The sequence below is a fragment of the Trachurus trachurus genome (genome assembly GCF_905171665.1).
Source record: "Trachurus trachurus genome assembly, chromosome: 5".
NCBI lineage: Eukaryota > Metazoa > Chordata > Actinopteri > Carangiformes > Carangidae > Trachurus > Trachurus trachurus.
Genome location: NC_139896.1, coordinates 13,856,530 through 13,881,781, shown reverse-complemented (window position 1 = coordinate 13,881,781; position 25,252 = coordinate 13,856,530). Strand labels below are relative to the sequence as shown.

At 41.6% G+C, this 25,252-nt stretch overlaps 1 protein-coding gene across 1 annotated transcript; it reads right to left on the bottom strand.

Moving 5' to 3' along the window:
• Positions 1-388: 388 nt before the first annotated feature.
• Positions 389-25,252, bottom strand: gxylt2 (glucoside xylosyltransferase 2). Its single transcript, XM_083972523.1, has 7 exons — positions 24,876-25,252; positions 17,635-17,833; positions 7,565-7,696; positions 5,146-5,397; positions 4,678-4,801; positions 2,820-2,992; positions 389-1,549 (listed from the first exon to the last, which is right to left on the bottom strand). Exons 1-7 carry the CDS (start codon positions 25,175-25,177, stop codon positions 1,373-1,375), a joined length of 1,359 nt encoding a protein of 452 aa, XP_083828649.1. The 5' UTR covers positions 25,178-25,252; the 3' UTR covers positions 389-1,372.

Here is a 25,252-nt window from a genome sequence, read left to right as displayed (position 1 = left end):
TAATGCTACACATTCAGCCTACACTAATTCCTCTCATCTTTCCATGTCAAAAAACTACTACTATATAAAAGGTAATTTTATAGATGAAACAACTGAAAGTGGTTTCAACAGATGACATTTGTTTGAAATCCTAAATGAGTAGAATGGGAGGACTTTGTACCACATTGCAGTTGCAGTTTCAGAGAAATACATTTCATCCATTTGAATTGTTTCACAAGTTACCATTCCTACAAAGTGCATGCAGTGGCGTCCAATTGTACTTTCAAATGAGGCTCAATCAGACTCTGTACATTGCATTGTTTTATTTAGAAACACGTGATGACTGTACAGCCATTTCAGTTTCCAGTTTGAAAGATTTGATATGTTTCGACAATCAAACCACATTTAAAGTAATGTTGCTAAAACATTCAATTCATTTGCTCACAACATAACATACATTATATTACAAACTAAGATATCCTCTCAAACACACACATGCCTATATCACTCAATAGTAAACATTGAATGACGTGAATATTTATATGGCACATAATCAGCTGTAGCATGTAGTATGTCACCTTTAAAAAAAAAACACTAGCACTTTTGGTGATGTTTTACTCAGTGTAGCATCTTATGTGGACATGTGTACAAATACCCATCCAGTCCTAATATCATTCTGAAAGTGCATTTCAACATTTGGTGTGTAACATAGAAGTCCATATTCCCTCTGTTGTACTGTATTTACGTAATACTGTCAGTGGCATTTGGCAACTGTAGAACAGACCAATAACTCACAACAACAACAACAAATCGTCTCACTCAGGCTCACATTTCAAGTTATTTGCTGATAAAACATTCACATGTTTTTAAAGGAGTGGTTTATGATGCTTTCCAAAAGTCCAAAATTGACTTTGTTTAGTGAATACCATGTCCATCAGGAAAAATAAAGTACATAATTTTGTTAAAATCATGGTTGGAAAAAGAACATGTCCTCAATTTCGCTTTTACGCTTGAGATGAAGAGCTGATGCTTTAATTATTCTCGACAAAAAAGGGTCCATGCAGTCTTTTTTCCATGTAGTTTTCCAACATTCTCATACATTTCATCACCACCTACATGAGGGGATGTGAAAGTTGTAAGATGGCAATAAGGCAAACCTACTCTATGGCACCACTGACCAGCACTGTATGCTTCTGTGTATACATAGGCTTGTTACTTATACCATCACTTGAGAAACATAATGTCATTTAGACCATATTTCCAGGAAGTGTCATGTAGTCAACAGACTGCATTTGTCGAGCCGCCAGTTCTATCTGGAAGATGCTGGTTTGACACATTGTGCACAGCAAGAGAGTCCTTAGTGTTGTCAGACAGAGTCCTCTTCCTCCATCAGTTATTTGTGCGGTTTGGCGTGTCGGACCACTTTCTCTTCAAACATCTTCTTCATGGTCTTTTCTATCTGCTTGAGAAAGACTTGAGGAATCCGGCCACACAGGGTGTTGACTGTGTCCAGGAACTTGGTCTGGATGGGGTAGAAGAGCGACTGGAACATGTTGTCCTCAAAGGGAAACTGCAGAGACAGAGACATTACTGTGCATCAGTTCTGGTCCCAGAGCTATCACAGACTAAATGGTATTTACAAAACTCGTCAGCAGGGTTCGGGTTAGGGTAGGGTGGGTTCTCTATTAATCATAAATTACGACACAGCTCATCTTTAAGAGGCTTATCTCAACAGTGCAGGGGGAACTGACTCTGCTGCCGGAGAAAACAAATTCTAAATTTAAAAACTGACCCAGATTGTTTAATGCAACTAGCATGAGAGAAAATATTCAAAGCTGCTCTTTTTGCAATGTGATGTATTTAAAGGAACAGTTCAACATTTTGGGAAATGTGCTTCTTTGCTGCTTTCATCTATGTCGGTCTGACGCAAATAACATAATAGTAAAGACTTAAGAACTCAGACGATATTAAATGCATTTGCAGAATATTATGATGCCATGGTGAAGCTGACCTTTTGACCTTTTGTATATAAAATGTCACAATTTCATATTTTTGTCCTATTACATGATTGTGTGAAATGTTGTCATAATTCGTGTTAAAATTATTTTGTTATGGCTGTAAATATGAGGTCACAGTGTCTTTGACTTTTGTTCTAATCCAGGGGCGTCAAATGTGCGGCCAGTGGGCCAAAACCTGCCCGACAGAGGGTCCAATCCGTTGTGAAGTGTGAAAATTACATTGAAGACAGAAGAGGCATAATATTGTTGAAACTGCACATATTTTCATCAAAAGATTTCAGGTTGTTTATAATGTGTTTTGTAAGTGTAAACATATTAATCATGTACTAAAACAAAGGGAATTCAAAGTTCTTTTTATTTATAGGTTATCATGCCATTATTTTACTGGTCCAGCCCACTCAACATCGAATTGCGCTGCTGTGGCCTCTGAACTAAAATGAGTCTGACACCTCTGTCAATTCAACCTCAGGTCCAAGTGAGCATTTGTATGAAATCTGAGAAAATTCCCACCAGGTATTCCTGAAATATTCCAAGAAGGTTCAAAGACATTAAAGACGTAAAGGAGAGTAGATTAGATAAGAGCAGTCATGTCAACATGGACCTGATCTGCCACAAGTATTTCCATGTCATGAAAACATGAGGCTGTTTTGAGAGCAACCAGATCCCTGTCTTAACATCAGAATGGGGTTCATAATAAAGTGTTCATTGACACACATACGTACATCAACCATCTTGCACTGGGAGTGGGATTTCAACAGAGGGCGCTATGCATCAGTACCACATTGTGGCAGGTAGAAGTGGGTACCCCCCTGGACTACTCACCTCACGTATCGCATCATATACTACTTTAAAGGCCGGCTGCTTGTCGTCATGATACACTCCACGGTTGCCGTGAAGGATGGACACGCCCTCCTCTTCAGCCGTTTTACAGTTACTCCCATACATACAGTGATCAGGCCTGTAGTTCCACTGGCAGGGAAAGATGAAGAGGCTCTCTGGAAAAAAAGAAACACACACACTGTGACTCATGCACTTCAACTCCGCGACTGCAAGGAGGACAAATTGAGGACAGTGGTTAATAGAGTGTGATAAAAGTAATTCTCCAGTTCACAGAGAAGAGTCTCGATAAAAAAATATTGAATGTCTCCTCATGAAACAGAGGTTTGAAAGAAAAAGAGAACCTACATTTCACCTAGTACCACCATCCAAACTAGACTGCATATGTATGATATAATGATTCTATAGAAAACAAATGACTGTGGAGAACACAAAACATGAAGCCGAATCTATGGCCACTACACAACCAGCAGTGGGAGGATATGCTGTCCGATAACAGATGTATTAATATGGAGAGATGTATATTTTTTACAGTACCACCCTATTCAGTCAAATTAAAGTCCTTCACGCTGTGTAAATACTGCAATAGGTGCTCCACAGACTTTCTCTGACTTAAGTTTTCTGACTGGCCACACACAGGCATAACACACACATACATGATCATCAGACTGATGGGATTTTAAATATATAGTGTACCTGATGGTTCAGTGATAAATGAGTGTTCAATGAGTGTGCGATGCTCACAGTAACGGGTGTACAGTGGATAACAAAACATATTCCTGCAGTGCTGTTCCAGCAGTTTGTGTCCTGCACATTAACAATGAGAACAATGTAATAGCAACAAAATAAAGTGAATGGAAAATTTAGGAGTTATGTAGTCAGGAGAACTGCATCATTCTATATGATATCTACATTATAGTCTGCCAGTGCAAAGATTGAATTGTTTCTTCAATCTCTGTATGTACCTACACCAAACAAAGACCATGAGCAGGACATCTACAAACACTGTAAACTGTTTATACTGCCCTTGAGCAAAGAAATCAACCTCCAGCTGCTGTAGTGCAGCGGCTCAGTGGCTGCTGGTGACTGTACTGCAGCTGGGAGACGGGAATGTGAACATGCTGTTATGTGTGAACATTTAATTAAACAATAGCATGGATGCACATACAGTATGTGGTTGATTTGATTTGTCGGTTCATTTGAAAACAGTCTAACAGTATACTGTATGATACAGTTCAATGAGCTGATGATCTAGCATGGGACACGATTTAAGAAACCAGCTCCGTTTGATTCCCTTTACATTGATTCAAATCCTGATCTGAAGAGATCTGAAGTCTTCAGATATTTTCCCTTGGTTGTGGTAGAAAGCAAAAACACGTCAGAGCGATGCTTACAGTACGGACTAATATGACTATCCCTCTGGAGAGAGAGCCTCGGCATGTAAAACAAACACTCCACTCTGCTGTGTTGTCAAGCAAACACCAGCGATGCCAGCTCCGCTGATGGCTCTGAGCCCTTAATGCCCACATCTGGCCGCTGCAGCTGGAACCCAGGCTGCTGCTCAAGTCTGCTGTTGCCTATAGCCACATCCTCATGTGTTTACTGATCAACATTCACAAGGTAGACTTGTATGTCTACAGTGAAATAAGACACATTTTATGTGAATGCACAGATACTGAGTTAACCAATATTTTGAATTACATTCATATACACTGTGATGTGTTGGTTATGCCTTTCACTATGCTTGTGTTATGCTATTACATAATGTGTTTTCAGTGTGATAGTAATACATCCTATGATAACTGTAGGTGACATGAAAACACTACTAAAAAAGGGGCTGTACCTGGATTGTAATGGAAGATAATGTTGAGGAGGTCCTGGTCTCCCCAGGTGATGTGGTTCTTGTATTTCTGATAGAGTGGATGTAGAAGATCCTCCCACGACAGGCCATTGGAGATCATACTGTTCTGAAATACCAACAGCAATGATCAAAAACTCACACACTCACAAACAGCTCAAGCAGCCATTTTTTTCCTTCTTCAAAGGAGGAGCACATTTACATTCCAGCTTCCATTTCCAATCTGCTGGCGGTATTAAGAAGTGGAGAGCTGCTAAATTGAGTTCTGAGGGCAGAAGTCTGTGATGCTAGCATGGTAATCAGAGAGCTTCAATCACAGCCCACTCAGAGCGCTCAGCCTGTGACTTCAACTCAAACAAACCTTTCAGAATGCAAAAGAGACACCACAGCTCACTTTAGCTTTCAACCTCTCAGAGTGTGTAGAGAAATATGATGGCGACGATTTGACCTTACTTTGAACAACGTGCTGCGGATTCTTGTGAGATTCATCAGCATCACTCCAGAGTTGACCCCCGTGACCCCGTAGAAAGGGTGACGTGCAAAGCGGCTGTACCAGCCAATCTTGGGGACCTCGTGCTCGGGAGCCATAGCTGCAAGCTGGGTGCTGTTGAAGGACTTCAGAAGACTCCACATGTCATCCATGGGCCTCAGGAACAGGACGTCTGTGTCCACATAGAGTAAGGAGTCCACATCTTTCAGGATGACCTGGAAGTACAATGGGAATTTATAAGTAAACCCTCAAAGATTAGTTAATTAATGAAATAGCTGATGAAGAAAATTACTTAAAACTCAACAATCTTTAATTAATAAAGTGTTTTTTTTTTAAAATCAAACAAAACTGATTGGAAAAAACAGTAAATTATTTCTCTGACAGTGTCTCACTATGCCTCCCTGTTTGCAGAATTGGGTTGTTCTAGCAACTAAAATTATAGTGTGGAAGAGTGTAATTATTCAATTGCCCCAGTTCCAGTATTTCAGAGAGATTTGATGACCTGGGGTTTTTTCCCATTACTGTGTCTGCAGTTTCTGATAAAGAGTCAGTATTGAGACAGAGGTGGTCGGCAGAAGAGCAACTTAGACTCACACATCATCAAACACTGACGCTGATAATTGCTTCCAGTATCCACTGATGAATTTCGCTGTTAGTGCAAGGCAGATAAATTACACTAAGAGTCTGGTAAAGACAAAATATGTCTTACTTTTCGTAGACATGGAGACAGTTTTCAAAGTTGAGAAACTTTAACAGTTTACTTTACATTTCTGACAAAGTCATCCTCACCATATAGGATAAGGAGTATAGAACATGTTTACCACATACTGTATGGTCAGTAATTGGAGAGCAACTGGGTAGTGCTCAGTGTCAGTATTTGTGTGCTAGCGACAAGAAATGATTCTTTTCAACAGAAATCTTCATTGTTCAAGGCCAGGCTCTCTTGGTAACAATATAATCTGAAGGTATTTAGTCTTTTAGGCAGACTGGAGGCAACAATGAGAAAGTGTTGATGCAGGCCAAGGCCGGTTTGTAAGCATGCAAACCAACATGAGTTAATATTGGAGTTGCTTTGCACTGCTTGAGACAGCTCTTGGTGAGTAAAGGAATACAGTTTGATGCTGAAATCACTTCCCTCTAGACTGGTACTGTAAGTAATCAACCGGTAATGTTAATGTTAGCTATGCAGCAAAAGTTACCAATAACTGCCTGGCTCTACCGTGTTTGATAAATAGAGAGTTTTGAAATGTTCCAATTGAGAGGCCAACACCATTTTATTTATTCTTACTTAACCTTTATTGATCCAGGAAAAAAAAATCCACTGAAGTTAACAATCTCTGGATGTCGTGACCATTTTAATGCCCTGTTTATTGGGAACAGAGTGGAGTCATGAGGCAAACAGTAAAGGAAAAAGTGGTTCTAATATTAGGTTTACATGCAATGACATTCGTGTTACAGTCAGAAGTCGACAGAGTGGAGCAAAGTGAGCAAATAAAACCGACTCAAGAGTTTCCACCCCACTGAACAGATCTGTGGTGCCAGCTGCGTCCTTCAGAAGAGGCTCTGCTCTCTCCCTCTCTGCTCGATACCTTCACGTTCTTTACGATTCTTTCCTGACTCAGAACAAGGGTTGAAGTGAAACTATTTCTGAGCTATATATTTGCTTTATTTCAAGAGAAAATAAAATACAGTGATTGAGCATCTGGTTGCACTTTCCTGCTACTTAGAAAAAAATGATGCAGTGATTTAGTTCCAAGAAAGTCATTCTCCATTGTGGGGAGACAACTAAAAGCAGAGCCTGTTTAACTGGCTGCGCTTCAAGTTATGAAAAATATGTCAGCATCAAATGCCCAAATATTGATTAAGTACCTGATGGTACTGAATCAAGATAGAACAGCCCATCCATTAAATAATTCAGGGTATTGTGGTGATGCTTAGTAGCAGGAGGCGTTGCTAATAAAGTGAATAGTAAATGCTCATTGATCGCCTTGCAGCAACAGAGAGAGAAAACAACCTATGGATCTGTCTGACCTGCAATATGTTCATTACATGGTAAGTAAGCTGGCTGCTATTTCAACCGACGCCAGCAGAAGAGGAAAATCAATAGTCAGGCACAACCTTCACTTGATGCAATTACTGGGTTAAACCTCTGGAGACTGCTTATTTGTTAAGTAAGTGCTGCAAAAAAGATGGTGTGAAATCATCAATCACCACGCTAGTAATTAATCATAATCATACGTTGGGTAAAATAAAAAGGGTGGGAAAACGCTGTTTGAGTAGAAAATGAAATGGATTAATGACATTTTTTTTTCTAAATGCTGGTTAATCACATTATACATGGTGTCTGAGGATATGAGGGGAGATAAGTGCTGCAGGCCTTACAGGGAGAAAGAGTCTCTGAGCGGCGCAGGGCTTGAAGAGTTTCTTCCACTCGTCAGCGTTCCCCACAGAGAAGGTGATGGGGTAGATGTTGTACTGGAACTTGGCCGCAACGGGGCGAGGCCACTGCTTCAGCTGGAAGTAAAGCAACATATCACACTTTATAAAAGAGGAAGTGTCTAATGGACTTGTTAAGAGGCTGAGCACGGGGGGAAAATGCCATCATAAACAATCATTATTCTGAAAGCTAACCTCTCTCCTGCTCTTTTCGCACAGTTGTCAACATAGAATAGTTGGTAGAGCCGGCCATTTAAAACAATGAAGTCATGTCTCGTGGTGCTGTTTCTGCGTTGAGGCTACGCAGCTGCCAGCTGTTGTTTTATTAAGAAACTAATAGTCTAAACAAGGCAAGGCACCCTCTTAAAGTCCATGGTGTAAGGCTGGAGGTCCGTGTTATCTAACCTGTTAGACACCGAGTCCCTCTGTAATCATCATTTAACAGTTTGGCCCTGGAAAGAGTGAGAGCGCTGCAAGCATTTGGCAGGGATGATGCTGACGAGGATGAGTGATCAAAAGAGATTGTGAGCGACCTCTCTAAAAAACACACACACACACACACACACACACACCATGTCTCTTAACACTGTGTTTCTACATAAGCTCCTTGCTGTACAAACCCCAGCACATGTGCTACATTATCTAGGGCCTTGACTACCACGACTCCACGTCCTCCATGAGGGGATTTTCTACATATGGCAATAATTTACAAAACACGGCGGCAAGCTCACAGGTTTAGGGTTTGGATTTAAAGCTGTTTAAGGCGCTTTTAGGTGCTGTTTGAGGTCTGTTAATTGGAGTAATTAGGGCCACGGGCAATCGCACCGGGCACTGGTCCCAACAGCTATGAAATAGCTGCAGGGACCAGTGCCCGGGCGAAGCCCGGGCACTACTGTTATTGTGTGGATTTTTTCCTAGTTATTAGTGTGACTGCTGAGCAGTCACACTATTGTTCTTCTGTTTGGCCATTTTCTTCCGCCTTTTTACGGTCTTCTTCTAGTCCTTCATACTTTGTGCTATTTCAACAATTCATATATCAAAACGTGCAGCTTTTTCTGGACTTTATTGGCATTACTTTTCTCTTTTTAACTCTTTATACTTTTTAAAATATTTAACTTTTTCTGATTTTTTTCAGCTTTATAATGGGTGTGTATTGCGTCTAACGAGCAGAGCCAGAGTGGTGTCAGAGTGGATAGAGGCAAAAAAACATTCTAGAGTTTTTCTGGCTAAACTGTCAGCACGGCCACAAATTAAACTCTAGACAAATTATTTTCTCCAGTTTTGTAGCCACACTTGTCTTCTGGCTAAAATTCTGGTCAAAAATGCAAAGAGACTTAGATAATAATTTTAAATATTTTTTAAATGCAGCCAGGGAGCTCTCTGCTCTCATTCAGCTCAATGTATTTTTTTCACATCAGCAGGAGAAGGAGCTCAACTTTGTAACTTGCTGTTAAGTGCTTTTTAATTCATTTTAATTCACCAAAAAATAGTCACAGGTCACAAAAAAGTCCTCTTCTTACTTGGTGTGGCTAATTTATACTCATTTCTCTTTATTTTAAGCATCATTGAAAAATCTCACATTCATCAAAGTCTCAACCTCTCTTCACCACAACTCCACTGTAGTGTAGGGGGTAGGGTGGCTGCTTCCCAACCCCAAGGTCACTGGTTCGAATCCAAGGGAAGAACTCTTGTTATGTTATGTTGAATTCTGCTCTCCTCCACCGCCTTCAATTGGTTAAAGGTGTTTGTTATCTCCTTGATTACTCATACCAGTTTGCAGCACATCATCACATTACAATGAATGACAACAGTTTTGAAAGCAGTGTGCTCTCTGTAGCCGAGTGGCAGAGTAAAGGTTTAGTGATCATATGGTCATGGGTTCGATTCCTGCCTCAGTCATTTCACATCATTGCTTGACTTTTGATTCCAATTATTCAGCTGTCATTGGACAGTCTTTGATTCCTCATAGTATAAAGCTCATTGTAACTCAGGTTCTCTGTGGCCATATGGTTAGTGTGTTAGGTGTTGTGCTATTTCAACAATTCATATATCAAAACGTGCAGCTTTTTTTTAACTTTATCGGCATTACTTTTCTCTTTTTAACTATTTATACTTTTTAAAATATTTAACTTTTTCTGCCACGATTCCTTACTTTTTTTTTTAAGCAGAAGCCAGTGATCCTCTTATCAAAGGTTTTCTTTACCCCTCATGTACTGTCTCTGTCTGTAGCCTAGTGGTTAGCTTGCTGGTCTGGAGACCTGAAGGTTGCTGGTTCAAATCTTGCCTCAACAACAATTATAGTGCATTATTTTCCCAGTTGTCCTCTGTTGACTTCTGATAACTTGCTTCATGTTGAAACTGCTGCTCTCAGCCTGAAATTCACAGAAATTTTCATTCTAAGTCATTCAAGCTTGACTCTCAAGCTTTCTTGGTGTTAACTGTGTGTGCACCGTGCCCTAGAGGCAGAGTGGAAGTCTAATGACCATGAGGTTGTGGGTTCGATTCCGACCTTGGTAAAAAATTTGTATGGTGATCACTGCTTGCACTATTTGCTAATTCTGCAACAGCGTTCAGTTGCTATCAGCAGTCACACCATTTCCATTCTTGGAAATGCTTTTTCTAGTTAGTGTGACTGCTGAGCAGTCACACTATTGTTCTTCTGTTTGGCCATTTTCTTCCGCCTTTTTACGGTCTTCTTCTAGTCCTTCATACTTTGTGCTATTTCAACAATTCATATATCAAAACGTGCAGCTTTTTCTGGACTTTATTGGCATTACTTTTCTCTTTTTAACTCTTTATACTTTTTAAAATATTTAACTTTTTAGATGTTGACAGTGTGCAGATCATTAACAGACAACAGTCTTCTTGACAACTCCACTGTAGTGTAGGGGTTAGGGTGGCCGCTTCCCAACTCTAAGGTCACTGGTTCGAATCCAAGGGAAGAACATTATGTTATGTTGAATTCTGCTCTCCTCCCCCGCCTTCAATTGGTCACAGGTGTTTGTTATCTCCTTGATTACTCATACCAGTTTGCAGCACATCATCACATTACAATGAATGACAACAGTCTTGAAAGCAGTGTGCTCTCTGTAGCCGAGTGGCAGAGTAAAGGTTTAGTGATCATATGGTCATGGGTTCGATTCCTGCCTTAGTCATTTCACATCATTGCTTGACTTTTGATTCCAATTATTCAGCTGTCATTGGACAGTCTTTGATTCCTCATAGTATAAAGCTCATTGTATCAAAGGTTTTCTTTACCCCTCACATACTGTCTTTGTCTGTAGCCTAGTGGTTAGCTTGCTGGTCTGGAGACCTGAAGGTTGCTGGTTCAAATCTTGCCTCAACAACAATTATAGTGAATTATTTTCCCAGTCGTCATCTGTTGACTTCTGATAACTTGCTTCATGTTGAAACTGCTGCTCTCAGCCTGAAATTCACAGAAATTTTCATTCTAAGTCATTCAAGCTTGACTCTTAAGCTTTCTTGATGTTGACAGTGTGCAGATCATTAACAGACAACAGTCTCTGCAACTGTGTGTGCACTGTGGCCTAGAGGCAGAGTGGAAGTCTAATGACAATGAGGTTGTGGGTTCGATTCCGACCTTGGTCAAACAATTGTATGGTGATCACTGCTTGCACTATTTGCTAATTCTGCAACAGCGTTCAGTTGCTATCAGCAGTCACACCATTTCCATTCTTGGAAATGCTTTTTCTAGTTAGGGCCACGGGCAATCGCACCGGGCACTGGTCCCAACAGCTATGAAATAGCTGCAGGGACCAGTGCCCGGGCGAAGCCCGGGCACTACTGTTATTGTGTGGATTTTTTCCTAGTTAGTGTGACTGCTGAGCAGTCACACTATTGTTCTTCTGTTTGGCCATTTTCTTCCGCCTTTTTACGGTCTTCTTCTAGTCCTTCATACTTTGTGCTATTTCAACAATTCATATATCAAAACGTGCAGCTTTTTCTGGACTTTATTGGCATTACTTTTCTCTTTTTAACTCTTTATACTTTTTAAAATATTTAACTTTTTAGATGTTGACAGTGTGCTGATCATTAACAGACAACAGTCTTCTTGGCAACTCCACTGTAGTGTAGGGGTTAGGGTGGCCGCTTCCCAACCCTAAGGTCACTGGTTCGAATCCAAGGGAAGAACTCTTGTTATGTTATGTTGAATTCTGCTCTCCTCCCCCGCCTTCAATTGGTCACAGGTGTTTGTTATCTCCTTCATTAGTGTGACTGCTGAGCAGTCACACTATTGTTCTTCTGTTTGGCCATTTTCTTCCGCCTTTTTACGGTCTTCTTCTAGTCCTTCATACTTTGTGCTATTTCAACAATTCATATATCAAAACGTGCAGCTTTTTCTGGACTTTATTGGCATTACTTTTCTCTTTTTAACTCTTTATACTTTTTAAAATATTTAACTTTTTAGATGTTGACAGTGTGCAGATCATTAACAGACAACAGTCTTCTTGACAACTCCACTGTAGTGTAGGGGTTAGGGTGGCCGCTTCCCAACCCTAAGGTCACTGGTTCGAATCCAAGGGAAGAACTCTTGTTATGTTATGTTGAATTCTGCTCTCCTCCCCCGCCTTCAATTGGTCACAGGTGTTTGTTATCTCCTTGATTACTCATACCAGTTTGCAGCACATCATCACATTACAATGAATGACAACAGTCTTGAAAGCAGTGTGCTCTCTGTAGCCGAGTGGCAGAGTAAAGGTGTAGTGATCATATGGTCATGGGTTCGATTCCTGCCTTAGTCATTTCACATCATTGCTTCACTTTTGATTCCAATTATTCAGCTGTCATTGGACAGTCTTTGATTCCTCATAGTATAAAGCTCATTGTATCAAAGGTTTTCTTTACCCCTCACATACTGTCTCTGTCTGTAGCCTAGTGGTTAGCTTGCTGGTCTGGAGACCTGAAGGTTGCTGGTTCAAATCTTGCCTCAACAACAATTATAGTGAATTATTTTCCCAGTTGTCCTCTGTTGACTTCTGATAACTTGCTTCATGTTGAAACTGCTGCTCTCAGCCTGAAATTCACAGAAATTTTCATTCTAAGTCATTCAAGCTTGACTCTCAAGCTTTCTTGATGTTGACAGTGTGCAGATCATTAACAGACAACAGTCTCTGCAACTGTGTGTGCACTGTGGCCTAGAGGCAGAGTGGAAGTCTAATGACAATGAGGTTGTGGGTTCGATTCCGACCTTGGTCAAACATTTGTATGGTGATCACTGCTTGCACTATTTGCTAATTCTGCAACAGCGTTCAGTTGCTATCAGCAGTCACACCATTTCCATTCTTGGAAATGCTTTTTCTAGTTACTCATACCAGTTTGCAGCACATCATCACATTACAATGAATGACAACAGTCTTGAAAGCAGTGTGCTCTCTGTAGCTGAGTGGCAGAGTAAAGGTTTAGTGATCATATGGTCATGGGTTCGATTCCTGCCTTAGTCATTTCACATCATTGCTTGACTTTTGATTCCAATTATTCAGCTGTCATTGGACAGTCTTTGATTCCTCATAGTATAAAGCTCATTGTATCAAAGGTTTTCTTTACCCCTCACATACTGTCTCTGTCTGTAGCCTAGTGGTTAGCTTGCTGGTCTGGAGACCTGAAGGTTGCTGGTTCAAATCTTGCCTCAACAACAATTATAGTGAATTATTTTCCCAGTCGTCATCTGTTGACTTCTGATAACTTGCTTCATGTTGAAACTGCTGCTCTCAGCCTGAAATTCACAGAAATTTTCATTCTAAGTCATTCAAGCTTGACTCTCAAGCTTTCTTGATGTTGACAGTGTGCAGATCATTAACAGACAACAGTCTCTGCAACTGTGTGTGCACTGTGGCCTAGAGGCAGAGTGGAAGTCTAATGACAATGAGGTTGTGGGTTCGATTCCGACCTTGGTCAAACATTTGTATGGTGATCACTGCTTGCACTATTTGCTAATTCTGCAACAGCGTTCAGTTGCTATCAGCAGTCACACCATTTCCATTCTTGGAAATGCTTTTTCTAGTTACTCATACCAGTTTGCAGCACATCATCACATTACAATGAATGACAACAGTCTTGAAAGCAGTGTGCTCTCTGTAGCTGAGTGGCAGAGTAAAGGTTTAGTGATCATATGGTCATGGGTTCGATTCCTGCCTTAGTCATTTCACATCATTGCTTGACTTTTGATTCCAATTATTCAGCTGTCATTGGACAGTCTTTGATTCCTCATAGTATAAAGCTCATTGTATCAAAGGTTTTCTTTACCCCTCACATACTGTCTCTGTCTGTAGCCTAGTGGTTAGCTTGCTGGTCTGGAGACCTGAAGGTTGCTGGTTCAAATCTTGCCTCAACAACAATTATAGTGAATTATTTTCCCAGTCGTCATCTGTTGACTTCTGATAACTTGCTTCATGTTGAAACTGCTGCTCTCAGCCTGAAATTCACAGAAATTTTCATTCTAAGTCATTCAAGCTTGACTCTCAAGCTTTCTTGATGTTGACAGTGTGCAGATCATTAACAGACAACAGTCTCTGCAACTGTGTGTGCACTGTGGCCTAGAGGCAGAGTGGAAGTCTAATGACAATGAGGTTGTGGGTTCGATTCCGACCTTGGTCAAACATTTGTATGGTGATCACTGCTTGCACTATTTGCTAATTCTGCAACAGCGTTCAGTTGCTATCAGCAGTCACACCATTTCCATTCTTGGAAATGCTTTTTCTAGTTTTTATTATTTTTCATCTTCCGGACGCTTTTTCGATTCACGACTAGTCCTGCAACTCGAAGAGTTGCAGGACATATTATATATCAAAACGTGCGTCTTGATCGGGATCGCTATGCTATTACTTTTTTCAACAGTGTACGAATTTTTCGCGACGTAAGTCGCGAAAAACTGCGCAAAATTTTGCATGTAAGTCAATGGGACGGGCGGGAAAAAAAGAGCGAAAAAGACCAATCATTGGAGTTTAACAAACGTCTACTGCTCAGGCATACTTTCACCTAGAGACTCCATTTAAACTTTAAACAGTAGACACAAGTCTTGTGTATTGTCGTATTACTCCACGTTTTGATCGGTCATATAGTTTTTGATCAATCCCTGTTCAATGACCATGATCATTTTTGGAGAAATTATGAGATTATAATGGGTGTGTATTGCACGGAATGTTCGTGTCAGAGTGCGTGACATCGTCGGTTAGAGTGGGAGAGATGCCAGAAAAACTCCAGATTTTTTCTCTTTCCAAACTCGGCCCGGCCACAATTTACACTCTACACACATAATTTTTTCAGAATTTGTAAGACAAACTTGTCCTGTCACTCATCATCTGCTCAAAATATCAGAGAGACTTACAGAATTTAAACTCTGAGCCTCTAAGTGCGGCCACGTCTGTCTCTGCTCCTCATTGAGTCCAATACAAATATTTTCTGAGAGAAGCAGAACGGCCTGATGTTTTAAAACTGCCAGCGTCGCCAAAATATTTACTGTAGAAACACCAAATCGTACCAAAATTTTCAGTAAGTCCTTAGAGCAACGTTGATCTGTGTTTTGTTCTGATAGGAGTTACCGTTTTGTCATGCTAAGCCTAAATGTGAGACCGATGCAGAGGCAGAAAATGGCTCTTTTTCTCCACGTTTCTGTCTGTCTCAGCCTGCGGGGGCCCCTATCGCCATGGTAACCACCTGGAGTTGCTGTGGTAACCAGGCCAGAGCTTGTTAACTTCATAAACAATCCACCTGGCGCTCGTTTAAATGTTTATAAACAGAGACACAGCTAAATCAGACTGACACAGGATGCAGCTACTAACTAACTATGTGTCAAGTCAGTCACACACACACACACAGACTCTAGAGCCAGCTTCATGTGATTACAGTTACACACACATCAAAACACACAGGTAACATACAAATGCGCGCGGAAGCGCGCACTCCTCTCCCACACTCTAACACACACAGGTAACTTCATGTGAGACACACACACACACACACACACACACACACACACACACACACACACACACACACACACACACACACACACACACACACACACACATAATGTGATTACAGCTCCTCCATATCAGTGCTTATAGAAAGATGATCATGTGTCTGTCTGTTCAGCTCTGTCTTGACCTTAAGATCGTGGGTTTGATTCCCATGTTGACAGAGATGGCACAACCCGCAGTAGCTCCCGTGGCCCATTCAAAATTTCCCGAGAGGAAATTTTCTAGTTCTCCTTCCTCTTCCGGACGATTTTCGATTCGCTACTAGTCCTGCAACTCGAAGAGTTGCAGGCCAAATTATATATCAAAACGTGCGGTCTGATCGGGATCGGTATGCTATTACTTTTCTCAACAGTGTACGAATTTTTCGCGACGTAAGTCGCGAAAAACTACGCAAAATTTTGCATGTAAATCAATGGGACGGGCGAAAAAAAAAGAGCGAAAAAGACCAATCATTGGAGTTTAACAAACGTCTACTGCTCAGGCATACTTTCACCTAGAGACTCCATTTAAACTTTAAACAGTAGACACAAGTCTTGTGTATTGTCGTATTACTCCACGTTTTGATAGGTCATATAGTTTTTGATCAATCCCTGATCAATGACCATGATCATTTTTGGAGAAATTATGAGATTATAATGGGTGTGTATTGCATGGAATGTTCGTGTCAGAGTGCGTGACATCATCGGTTAGAGTGGGAGAGATGCCAGAAAAACTCCAGATTTTTTCTCTTTCCAAACTCGGCCCGGCCACAATTTACACTCTACACACATAATTTTTTCAGAATTTGTAAGACAAACTTGTTATCTCTCTTATCATCTGCTCAAAATATCAGAGAGACTTACAGAATTTAAACTCTGAGCCTCTAAGTGCGGCCACGTCTGTCTCTGCTCCTCATTGACTCCAATATAAATATTTTCTGAGAGAAGCAGAACGGCCTGATGTTTTAAAACTGCCAGCGTCGCCAAAATATTTACTGTAGAAACACCAAATCGTACCAACATTTTCAGTAAGTCCTTAGAGCAACGTTGATCTGTGTTTTGTTCTGATAGGAGTTACCGTTTTGTCATGCTAAACCTAATTGTGAGGCCAGTGCAGAGGCAGAAAATGGCTCTTTTTCTCCACGTTTCTGTCTGTCTCAGCCTGCGGGGGCCCCTATCGCCGTGGTAACCTCTTTGATCCTCAGGCCAGAGCTCGTTAACTTCATAAACAATCCACCTGGCGCTCGTTTAAATGTTTATAAACAGAGACACAGCTAAATCAGACTGACACAGGATGCAGCTACTAACTAACTATGTGTCAAGTCAGTCACACACAGACACACACACACAGACTCTAGAGCCAGCTTCATGTGATTACAGTCACACTCACACACACACACACACACACACACACACACACACACACACACACACACACACACACACACACAGTTAACCTAATGTGGTTACAGCTCCTCCATATCAGTGCTTATAGAAAGATGATCATGTGTCTGTCTGATCAGCTCTGTCTTGACCTTAAGATCGTGGGTTTGATTCCCATGTTGACAGAGATGGCACAACCCGCAGTAGCTCCCGTGGCCCATTCAAAATTTCCCGAGAGGAAATTTTCTAGTTTTAATAGACTGTTCCTTACACTATCAGTGGAACTAATCAAAAACATGCCAAGCAACCTTTGTAAAGGTGACTTTGAAGTGATATACGCTACTGGAGAAAAAGCAGGGTGTCTTGGTGATATATTACACTGCAGCCCTGAGATAAAAGGGTTATGACTGTACCAGAGGGAGTCAGAGAGGCAGAGTTGAAAGTGCTCTGATCTTGATGTAATCCATTACAAAAGAGAGGGGGAATGTTTAATATGTGCTGCATTAAAAGAGAAATCACAGCATCCTTTAGAGAGGTGTATACATAAAATAAACTGTGTGTTTAGCCGTGCCAGGAATGATTTTGTACCATTTGTTAAAAAAAAAAAAAAAAAGCGCACTGCATACATTCAGGTGTCAGGAAACTCAAAGCGTCTTACCCGTTCTTCGAACTTTGGGGCCAAGGGGTCCTCAGCAAAAATGTGAAACTTGATCTTCTTGAGGCTGAACAGGACGGCCGATTTGACCATGGTGAGGGTCTCATCCAGACGGTTCCCACAAGCCACCACGGCCAAATGCATGACCTCCTCAGCCCGGGTGCGCTTGATCACAGGTCGGGCCACATTACTCCGTGGTTTACTAGAAAAGACATGAAAAGACAAAAGGATGAAAAGTGAACGGACCGTTAAGCACAAAAGAAAACAGAATACAGACAGTTAAGCATAGAAAAATGAAAGAGCAGCAGCACTTATCCAACCCCCGAAAAGCCCACTGAGGTGGTGCCCTTGAGCAAGGCCTTACCCCATAGGAGCTGCTTCACTGCTAAATTAAGGTGGAAAAAAGTAATTAACCTGACGACTTTTACAGTGGTATGTCATCTTTTTCAGTGCAACGTAACAATAAGGGCAAAATGAGCTCCATTAATCAAGCAAATGATGTGCAGCAGGATGTGCAGTTCTGGCCTCCACCCCACGGCGCTGTCAGATCTAAATGGGCCAAGGCCGTGTGTGGGGGATGCGGACGGGGTTTGGACCCGCTGACAATCACTTATTACACAAACCTCGTTCCCCTCACTCGTCGCTTCCAAATTGGCTCAAGTGCTGCAGAACTGCTGAAGAGCAATTTGTACCCCACAACAGATGTAGTGGACTAACAGCCAAGCCAAAATATACATTGGATATTAAAGCACTGAGGCATATGGTGCAATTTGAAACAAACGTCCATAGTAAGTTTGACCAAAACGTAACTTTGAATGTTGACACCAACATTTCATATTTATTTGGACACTATTATACGCTCTTGCATGATATCATTTTTTGTGCTATAGCAATTAAGCATTTCCCACTATATGATACTATGGTGAAAAAGCCTGTGCAACAGCATTTCAACACCATGTGATTATTATTCAGATAACTGGGTGAATGGGCTTAGCTTGCATCACCCATTTATTTATAGTAGTGATGAACCGATTGTGAAATTCTGGGCCGACACTGACGTTTTAAATAACTCTTTGGCTGATGGCCGATGCTGGTGGTACCAATGTTTTTTTCTCTTGTGGTCAATTCCTCTTTTGTGTAAAGGAAACCAAAAAATCTTCATTACTCACAAAAAATATGACATTTTCACTCACTTAACGTTAAAAAAATTGAACAGACACGTGCCCTCTGGTGTCTCGGCAGAGTCACGTCCCTCCAAAAAAGAGAGAGAGAAAAAAAAAACAGGCTTCTCCTCTGAGTCAGCACAATATGCCACGAGACATAACACATTGGCCACTGAGGCAAATATTGGCTGATACCAATGATGCATTGGTGCATCCCTAATTTATAGAGTTGAACAGTCTTGTTTGTTGCCTTGAAATATGAAATCAAAAAATGTTAGTTTGCACAGTCTTGCTTTAATGACATGAGATACTTTATCAAGAATCTGACCAGTGTCTTGCAGTATAATGAATTCAGATCAGCCTTTCTCAAGACAATTCACAAAATTAATTCTGATTCATTGTGGAACAAATATTAACACTGGGTAAACACAGATTGGGTTGTATTGCATCACATACTGAGCAAATCTATCCATCAGCTACACTTCCCTCGGCGGCTGAATGCATGTTGTCTCAGAGCAGAGCAGCACATGCGAGCTGTCTCCCTCCTCACCTGCCAACATGTCACCGCTGAGCAGTAATGGCCCGTCATTTCGTGAATATGTCAACGGCGCAGGACTCAAAAATGTGGATCTAGACAGAGGAAAGAACGTCTGAAGAAAATACCACATTCACCCTGCTGTCAGATAGACATGGCGCCATGTCAAGGATTTCTCCGAAGGGCACGACATCTGTGCCTTTGCATTGTCTTCAACACTTCCTCCACACGCACACACATAGACACACAAATACTTCTTCTCTGCAGCGCTGGAAGTTCCCACTGGACTTTGTTCTTCCATGCTCAAAAGGCAAGGAGGTCTTTTATGTGATGTTTAAAACTCGCTCTCTGCAGACATTGTGCTGCTGTGTAGAGTTAAAACACACTCAGCAGTGCAGAGCATCTCCCGCTACGACGAGGAAACATTTGTACAACGGTGGAGCCTCAAGCTACGGCCAATATCATCTCCTTGTCCCCTATGTGTACATGCAGAAACTACATGGGGCTGCTTATAATAAAACATGTTCAAGTCAAGATAAAAAAAGAAATTATAGCCTATAGGAAGAGAAGACTGGCACACACACAAAAAAAAAACACAGAGCAGGGAATGTTTTCTGAGAGAACAGTAGAAGGCAAACGGTTTTACATCGAAAGACTGCGCCATTCTATAAAGGCATGGATTTCCTTTGAGCCCTTAGGAGGCAAAGGGTCTACCATAAAACGGATGGGAAGAAGAGAGGAGTGAAATTTGACAGGTGGGGTACAGGGCTGTCTCCAAGCGTGACACTTCGTTTTCTGCATGGCTACGGGACAATGATGAACCGCAGATTAGGATGAATGAGAAGGTGCTGAGAAATCTGTCTGCCACGCTTCAAAGGCTGATGCTCTGTCAAGGTTGTTGAACACGCAATTTTTTTATTTTCCGGCAGAAAAATGCAATCCATATCTCCCTACACAAGTGTAATTATGTTGCACTTAGTCATGCAAAATAAAAGCCCTTGAAACGATATCTGCATGAAATTGGACGACAAAACAAAACAAAAAACCAAACTATTTTCTTTGTTGCATAAAGCATGGCCTGCGCACATGATGTTTAGTGTCATGGCAGCCTTCCCCACATCTGGAAACAGTCAAAAAAGCACAGACGAGGTACAAAAGGACTGAATTCATTACTGGCTGCAGAGTGAGCATAAGAGGAGCCCTCTGCCTACAAAACACCACAGCTAATGCTTTGAAATCACGGAAGGAGAGAGAATAGATAATGTCGAAGAGGAAAAAAAAGTACATGCACAGGAAAGAAAGAGGCAGACTTAAAACGAGACCAAAGGGAACCTTGAAGGCATATAACTGTGTCATTGCTTTGGCTGCTCGCTTTGGTTTGGCCCAGTGGATAGCAGAGCCTTTAAATTGAACATGTTTGCCATTACGCCTTTCATCTCTAGGTGGGTGCAAACAAAATTCAGCTCTTCATAACAACCTTAAAATGTCAGACTGTGTGACAAAGAAAAAAAACCTACAGATCCTTCTCCAAACTGACTGCAGATCATATGCGAATCAACAGTCGACGAGGCGGCTGCAGCCAAATGAATCAAACATCAAACGTTTTTTTTTGTATTTGTTTTTTATCTCAGTCGACCCATTACATGACTTGCAAATTGCAATCATCGGGATTTCTTGCTGAATCACCTCAAGCAAACGTGTGATATCGGGTCCAAATCATAATTCACCCAAGATGTGCTGAAAGAACCTGATTGAATTTTATAGGCATGTTTCGAATAAAGTAACATTCACATTACTGAAATACATAACAAAAAGATCTAATCATCGACTCATCGACCAGTGTCTTGGATATCAGACGATATCAAAGGTGTTATGATACACAGGTTCTTCTGCCCAACCTGTTCTTTGGAACTTATTTAGGTCAATACTTAACTCTCTCTCAATTTCTTTAAGTGTTTTTTGGGCTTGTATGCCTAGGACGGCTGTAGAGAGACAGGAAATGGGGAGACAGAGAGAAGGGGAATGACTTGCAGCAAAGGGCTCGTGGAATCGAACCGGGTCCGCTGCAGCGAGAAGAACTATAGCCTCTGCATATGGCGTGCCTGCTCTACCCGCTGAGCTAAACGATGGCCTGATACCTAACTCTCTTAAGTTTATTACACCTTGTAAACCCAATAATTACAGCTGCATTAGCCTAATAAATCCCAAGGGCAGATGTATGGTTCCTGCACATGCTCCTTACCAAATGCATGCAAACCTGCAAACCTCTGCAGCTGTGCAACTACGCACGGCTTTTGGACAATCTGTTGAGTGCACACCGATCGTTGTTGAGGTTTCACTCATTGGTCTGTGCAACCCCCCTCGCCCCATTACTTCCTCTGCCCTTCAGAAGTCACACCTTGTTAAATAACCCATAGATGAGAAGAACAGGGATGCATGGGAAAATGACACATGCTGCACATGAGTTAGACAGTTGTGTTCTGCTTTCCCTGCTTTCTTCTCCCATACAGCAGCTTTCCCACGTTTTTGCTATAAATCTTTAAGAGAAGCCCTTTATGAGATTGGGGCCACACTTCAGTGTTCCTTCACATTTGCATCGGTCTGTTGTGCCAGCTCATCAAACAAGCTCCAAATGTGCAAAAACTTGCATCAGACTACTGTGAACCTCACAGCACCAGCGCCATGTGATCTAATAGTCCAGAATTTAAGACACACAATGTTCATGACTAATAACCGTTCCACAATGATTAGTCTTCCAACTATGCTTTTAAGTCATTGATCATTGTTCGATAAATCAATGTGAAAAGTGTGTTAAAAATTCTCCCGATTAATCATAGCACCGAGCTGACATCTGTTGGTTGCTGTGTTGGTGCATCATCCCAAAACTCTGTCATTTCCAAAAATAACCTAACACAGAAAAACCAAATATAATTACATGATGGATGACCTCAATGCTGAAGTTGGAGTTTCTCTTGATTTGCTGAACACAACTAAACTGAAAAACAAATTCCTTCAGCATTTACTGGATCACTCGCTGTTATCTTCAGTGCTTCCCGGAAAACCTTTTAGCATTTTGAGGCATGATCTGACACTTGCTATGCTCTGGCTTCCAAATCTTGCTCCTCAGCAATGTTGGCTTTTATCCCAGCGGAGGTCTTTCAAACATTTCTGCATGGCTTCTCCCTCCACGCCCTCCGTGACTCATTCACCAGTAATTTAAAAGCTACTCATCCAATGTAAGAGACAAATACTTCTGCTCCTGATGTGGCTCACACAAGCACACCCTCTCCAGCCAGGTCAGGCTACACAGGCACGAAGGGAGATTTCAAACTGCGAGCAGAGATAGTGTTCACTCATGCAAGATGACATTTTTATAGCTATGCATAATGCCCCTGCGAGAGTATGACTTCTTTTACTGCAAGGAATGCTGCTTAGCTATATTTGAAGTGACAGGCCAAGGGATTTGTTTCAATACAAAACATCAACAGCATCGAATACTGCAGATATGTCTGTATTATGGTGTGTTTGACACACATGCTGAAGGCAATAAAGAGAGGAGGAATGTGAATCTTACAGATAAGAACATCACGGCTTTATGATACATACCGACAATTTGCCAGCAATTAACATTACACAACTAAGAAACACTGTCATTATGTTGATACTGAATAATATGCTGATCAAGATTATCCAAAAATATTGAGTTTGAAATGATACAAAATAGAGAAAGCAAAATCTCTATGTAAGCAAAACCTCACATGGAGAATCTGGGACCAGAGACAGTTTTTAATTAATCGTTAATATTTTTTCAGATGATACTTTCATAAACCGCTTGACTAATTGACGGATCATTTGTCTCCGACACGTTTGCTGGAGCTCTATTTTCTATTTTTAGCCACAGGAAGTAGTGTGATGTGTCAAGAGGAAATGATATGATTAGGAAAAACAGGGATGTTTGTCTATTAGCATGCTGCACAGGAAATCTGTCCAGCGCCCAGATTCACAGATGACCACCACAGTGTCGACACTAGCGGATGTGAGAAACAACAGCGAAAACATCTGCCCTAAAACTCACAAAATCAGCTCTTTATTTGAACACGTATCCTCGTCTTCCCTGTGATACAACTATCAGAGCACTGGTGTTGACCATAGAGCCCAGGTTTGTCTGCTAACCACCAGAAAACGACACCGAACATCACACACACACACACACAAAAAAAACACATCTGATAAGGTAATGCTTTTAAGAGGAGAAAGTTTTTGAAGGCAAACATGCAGTCAGCTCTGAGCATTTTCCAAACCTGTTCATGTTTTCTTTTCTTTTTTTCCCCAAACAGCAACGAATGACCCCCTCCAACCCCCATCCGCCTTATCAGTGCTGAGCACACATGGAGGAGTGTGGTTTGTGGGAGGATGTAAAGGTCCTTTCTCAGTGGAACGCCTTGATGGCTTTTATCTAGCGAACAGTGTCCTCAACCTTCAGTCTGGCTTTGGAGTAGAATACATATTATTGCCTGGTTTTGTGGAGTGGGTATCTCTCTCCACAAGCACACAACATGGCGGTTGTGGCATCACTGGCATTCAACCCAGGAGAAAAAAAAAACACAAGGGGATGTGTGAAGCTGGAACTGGAAACCTGGAAGATACAATAACATGCTCCCATCCCTTGGACCGAAATAGCACCTGAAAAAAACTCTACCCTTTGTCTAAATCTTTGAGGAGATGGTGACTTAATCAGATCATCTGTCAGAGAGCAGCCTGCCTTTAATGACAGAAAAGGGAAATCACAGCTGACAATCTTGTCACTCCTACGTAACGAGTGTTTTGTTAGTGAGTTTGACGGGAGAAAAGTCAACAGGATGGGTTTCCGTTCTGTGTCATTTCCAGTCAAACTGTTTAACAAGCAGCCATAACCACTCTGGGCACATTTGTAACCATGAATAATTGCCATTTATGTCTTTCAAGGTGACCTTTGCCCCCCGCCCTTCTTTTTTAAACAGCTGAGAGTTGGCTCATAAAAAGGCAGAGAGCACCAGGGGTCAAATGATCAAGATTTAGAGGTCAGGTAATGATTTATCATTCTGTTGTGCTGTTGTCTGATGTCCTCTGGAAACACTGTCAACATTTGCACCTAATCACATTAGTCATGCTCTCAGTCTCTCTACTCACATTTCAGCAGTCACCCCCTCTGATTGCAACAGTGTGATTCACAGTTCAATAAATGATGAGGAAATAATGGTTATAAAAATGCAGCCAAGCAAGATGCGAGCCCATATGCATGTTTAAGTGTCCCTTGACAGATTAGGGCTATTGTGGAAGCCAGCGTCCTTGAGCACAATGTAGGCAGTTTGATGGAGGGAGCACGTCTGCTTCAAAGCGCGATTAAACGCTGACACACTCACTCTTTTAACTTCCCGGCCACGGCAAAGATGAGAATCAGCCAGTGCCAAGTAGTTAACGATGCTTTTGTCTGAGCAAAAAAAGAAAAAGAAAAAAAAGGGATAAGGCGTGGAGGAAAAAGGCTGAAAGAAAGAAACTCCCCTCACCTCTTTGCATTCACGCTGGCACCTCTATTGATCGCTTTCCCCTCTTTCCGTCCCCTGAGAGGCTCCTCCGCACGCACGCCGCCGACTCCTGCGGATGATTTCCTGACAAACTTTGACGCAACATCGCGTCCGAGAAGCTTGGGGGGCGACGTGGGGAAAGACTTGCTGCTGTCCTCCTCATCTACCTCATCTACAACTTCTTTCAACAGCGGATCGTCCGCGGCGTTGCCCCCCAAAAAGTACAAAAGTAGGAAAACTCCGAAACACACGGCGATCACAACTACTTTGCAGTGGATCCGCATGGTGAGGGCGACTTGTTGCGGCTGCAGGAGGCAGAGAGGACTCCGCTCATGTCTGCGAGTGGGGGAGAGCAGCTC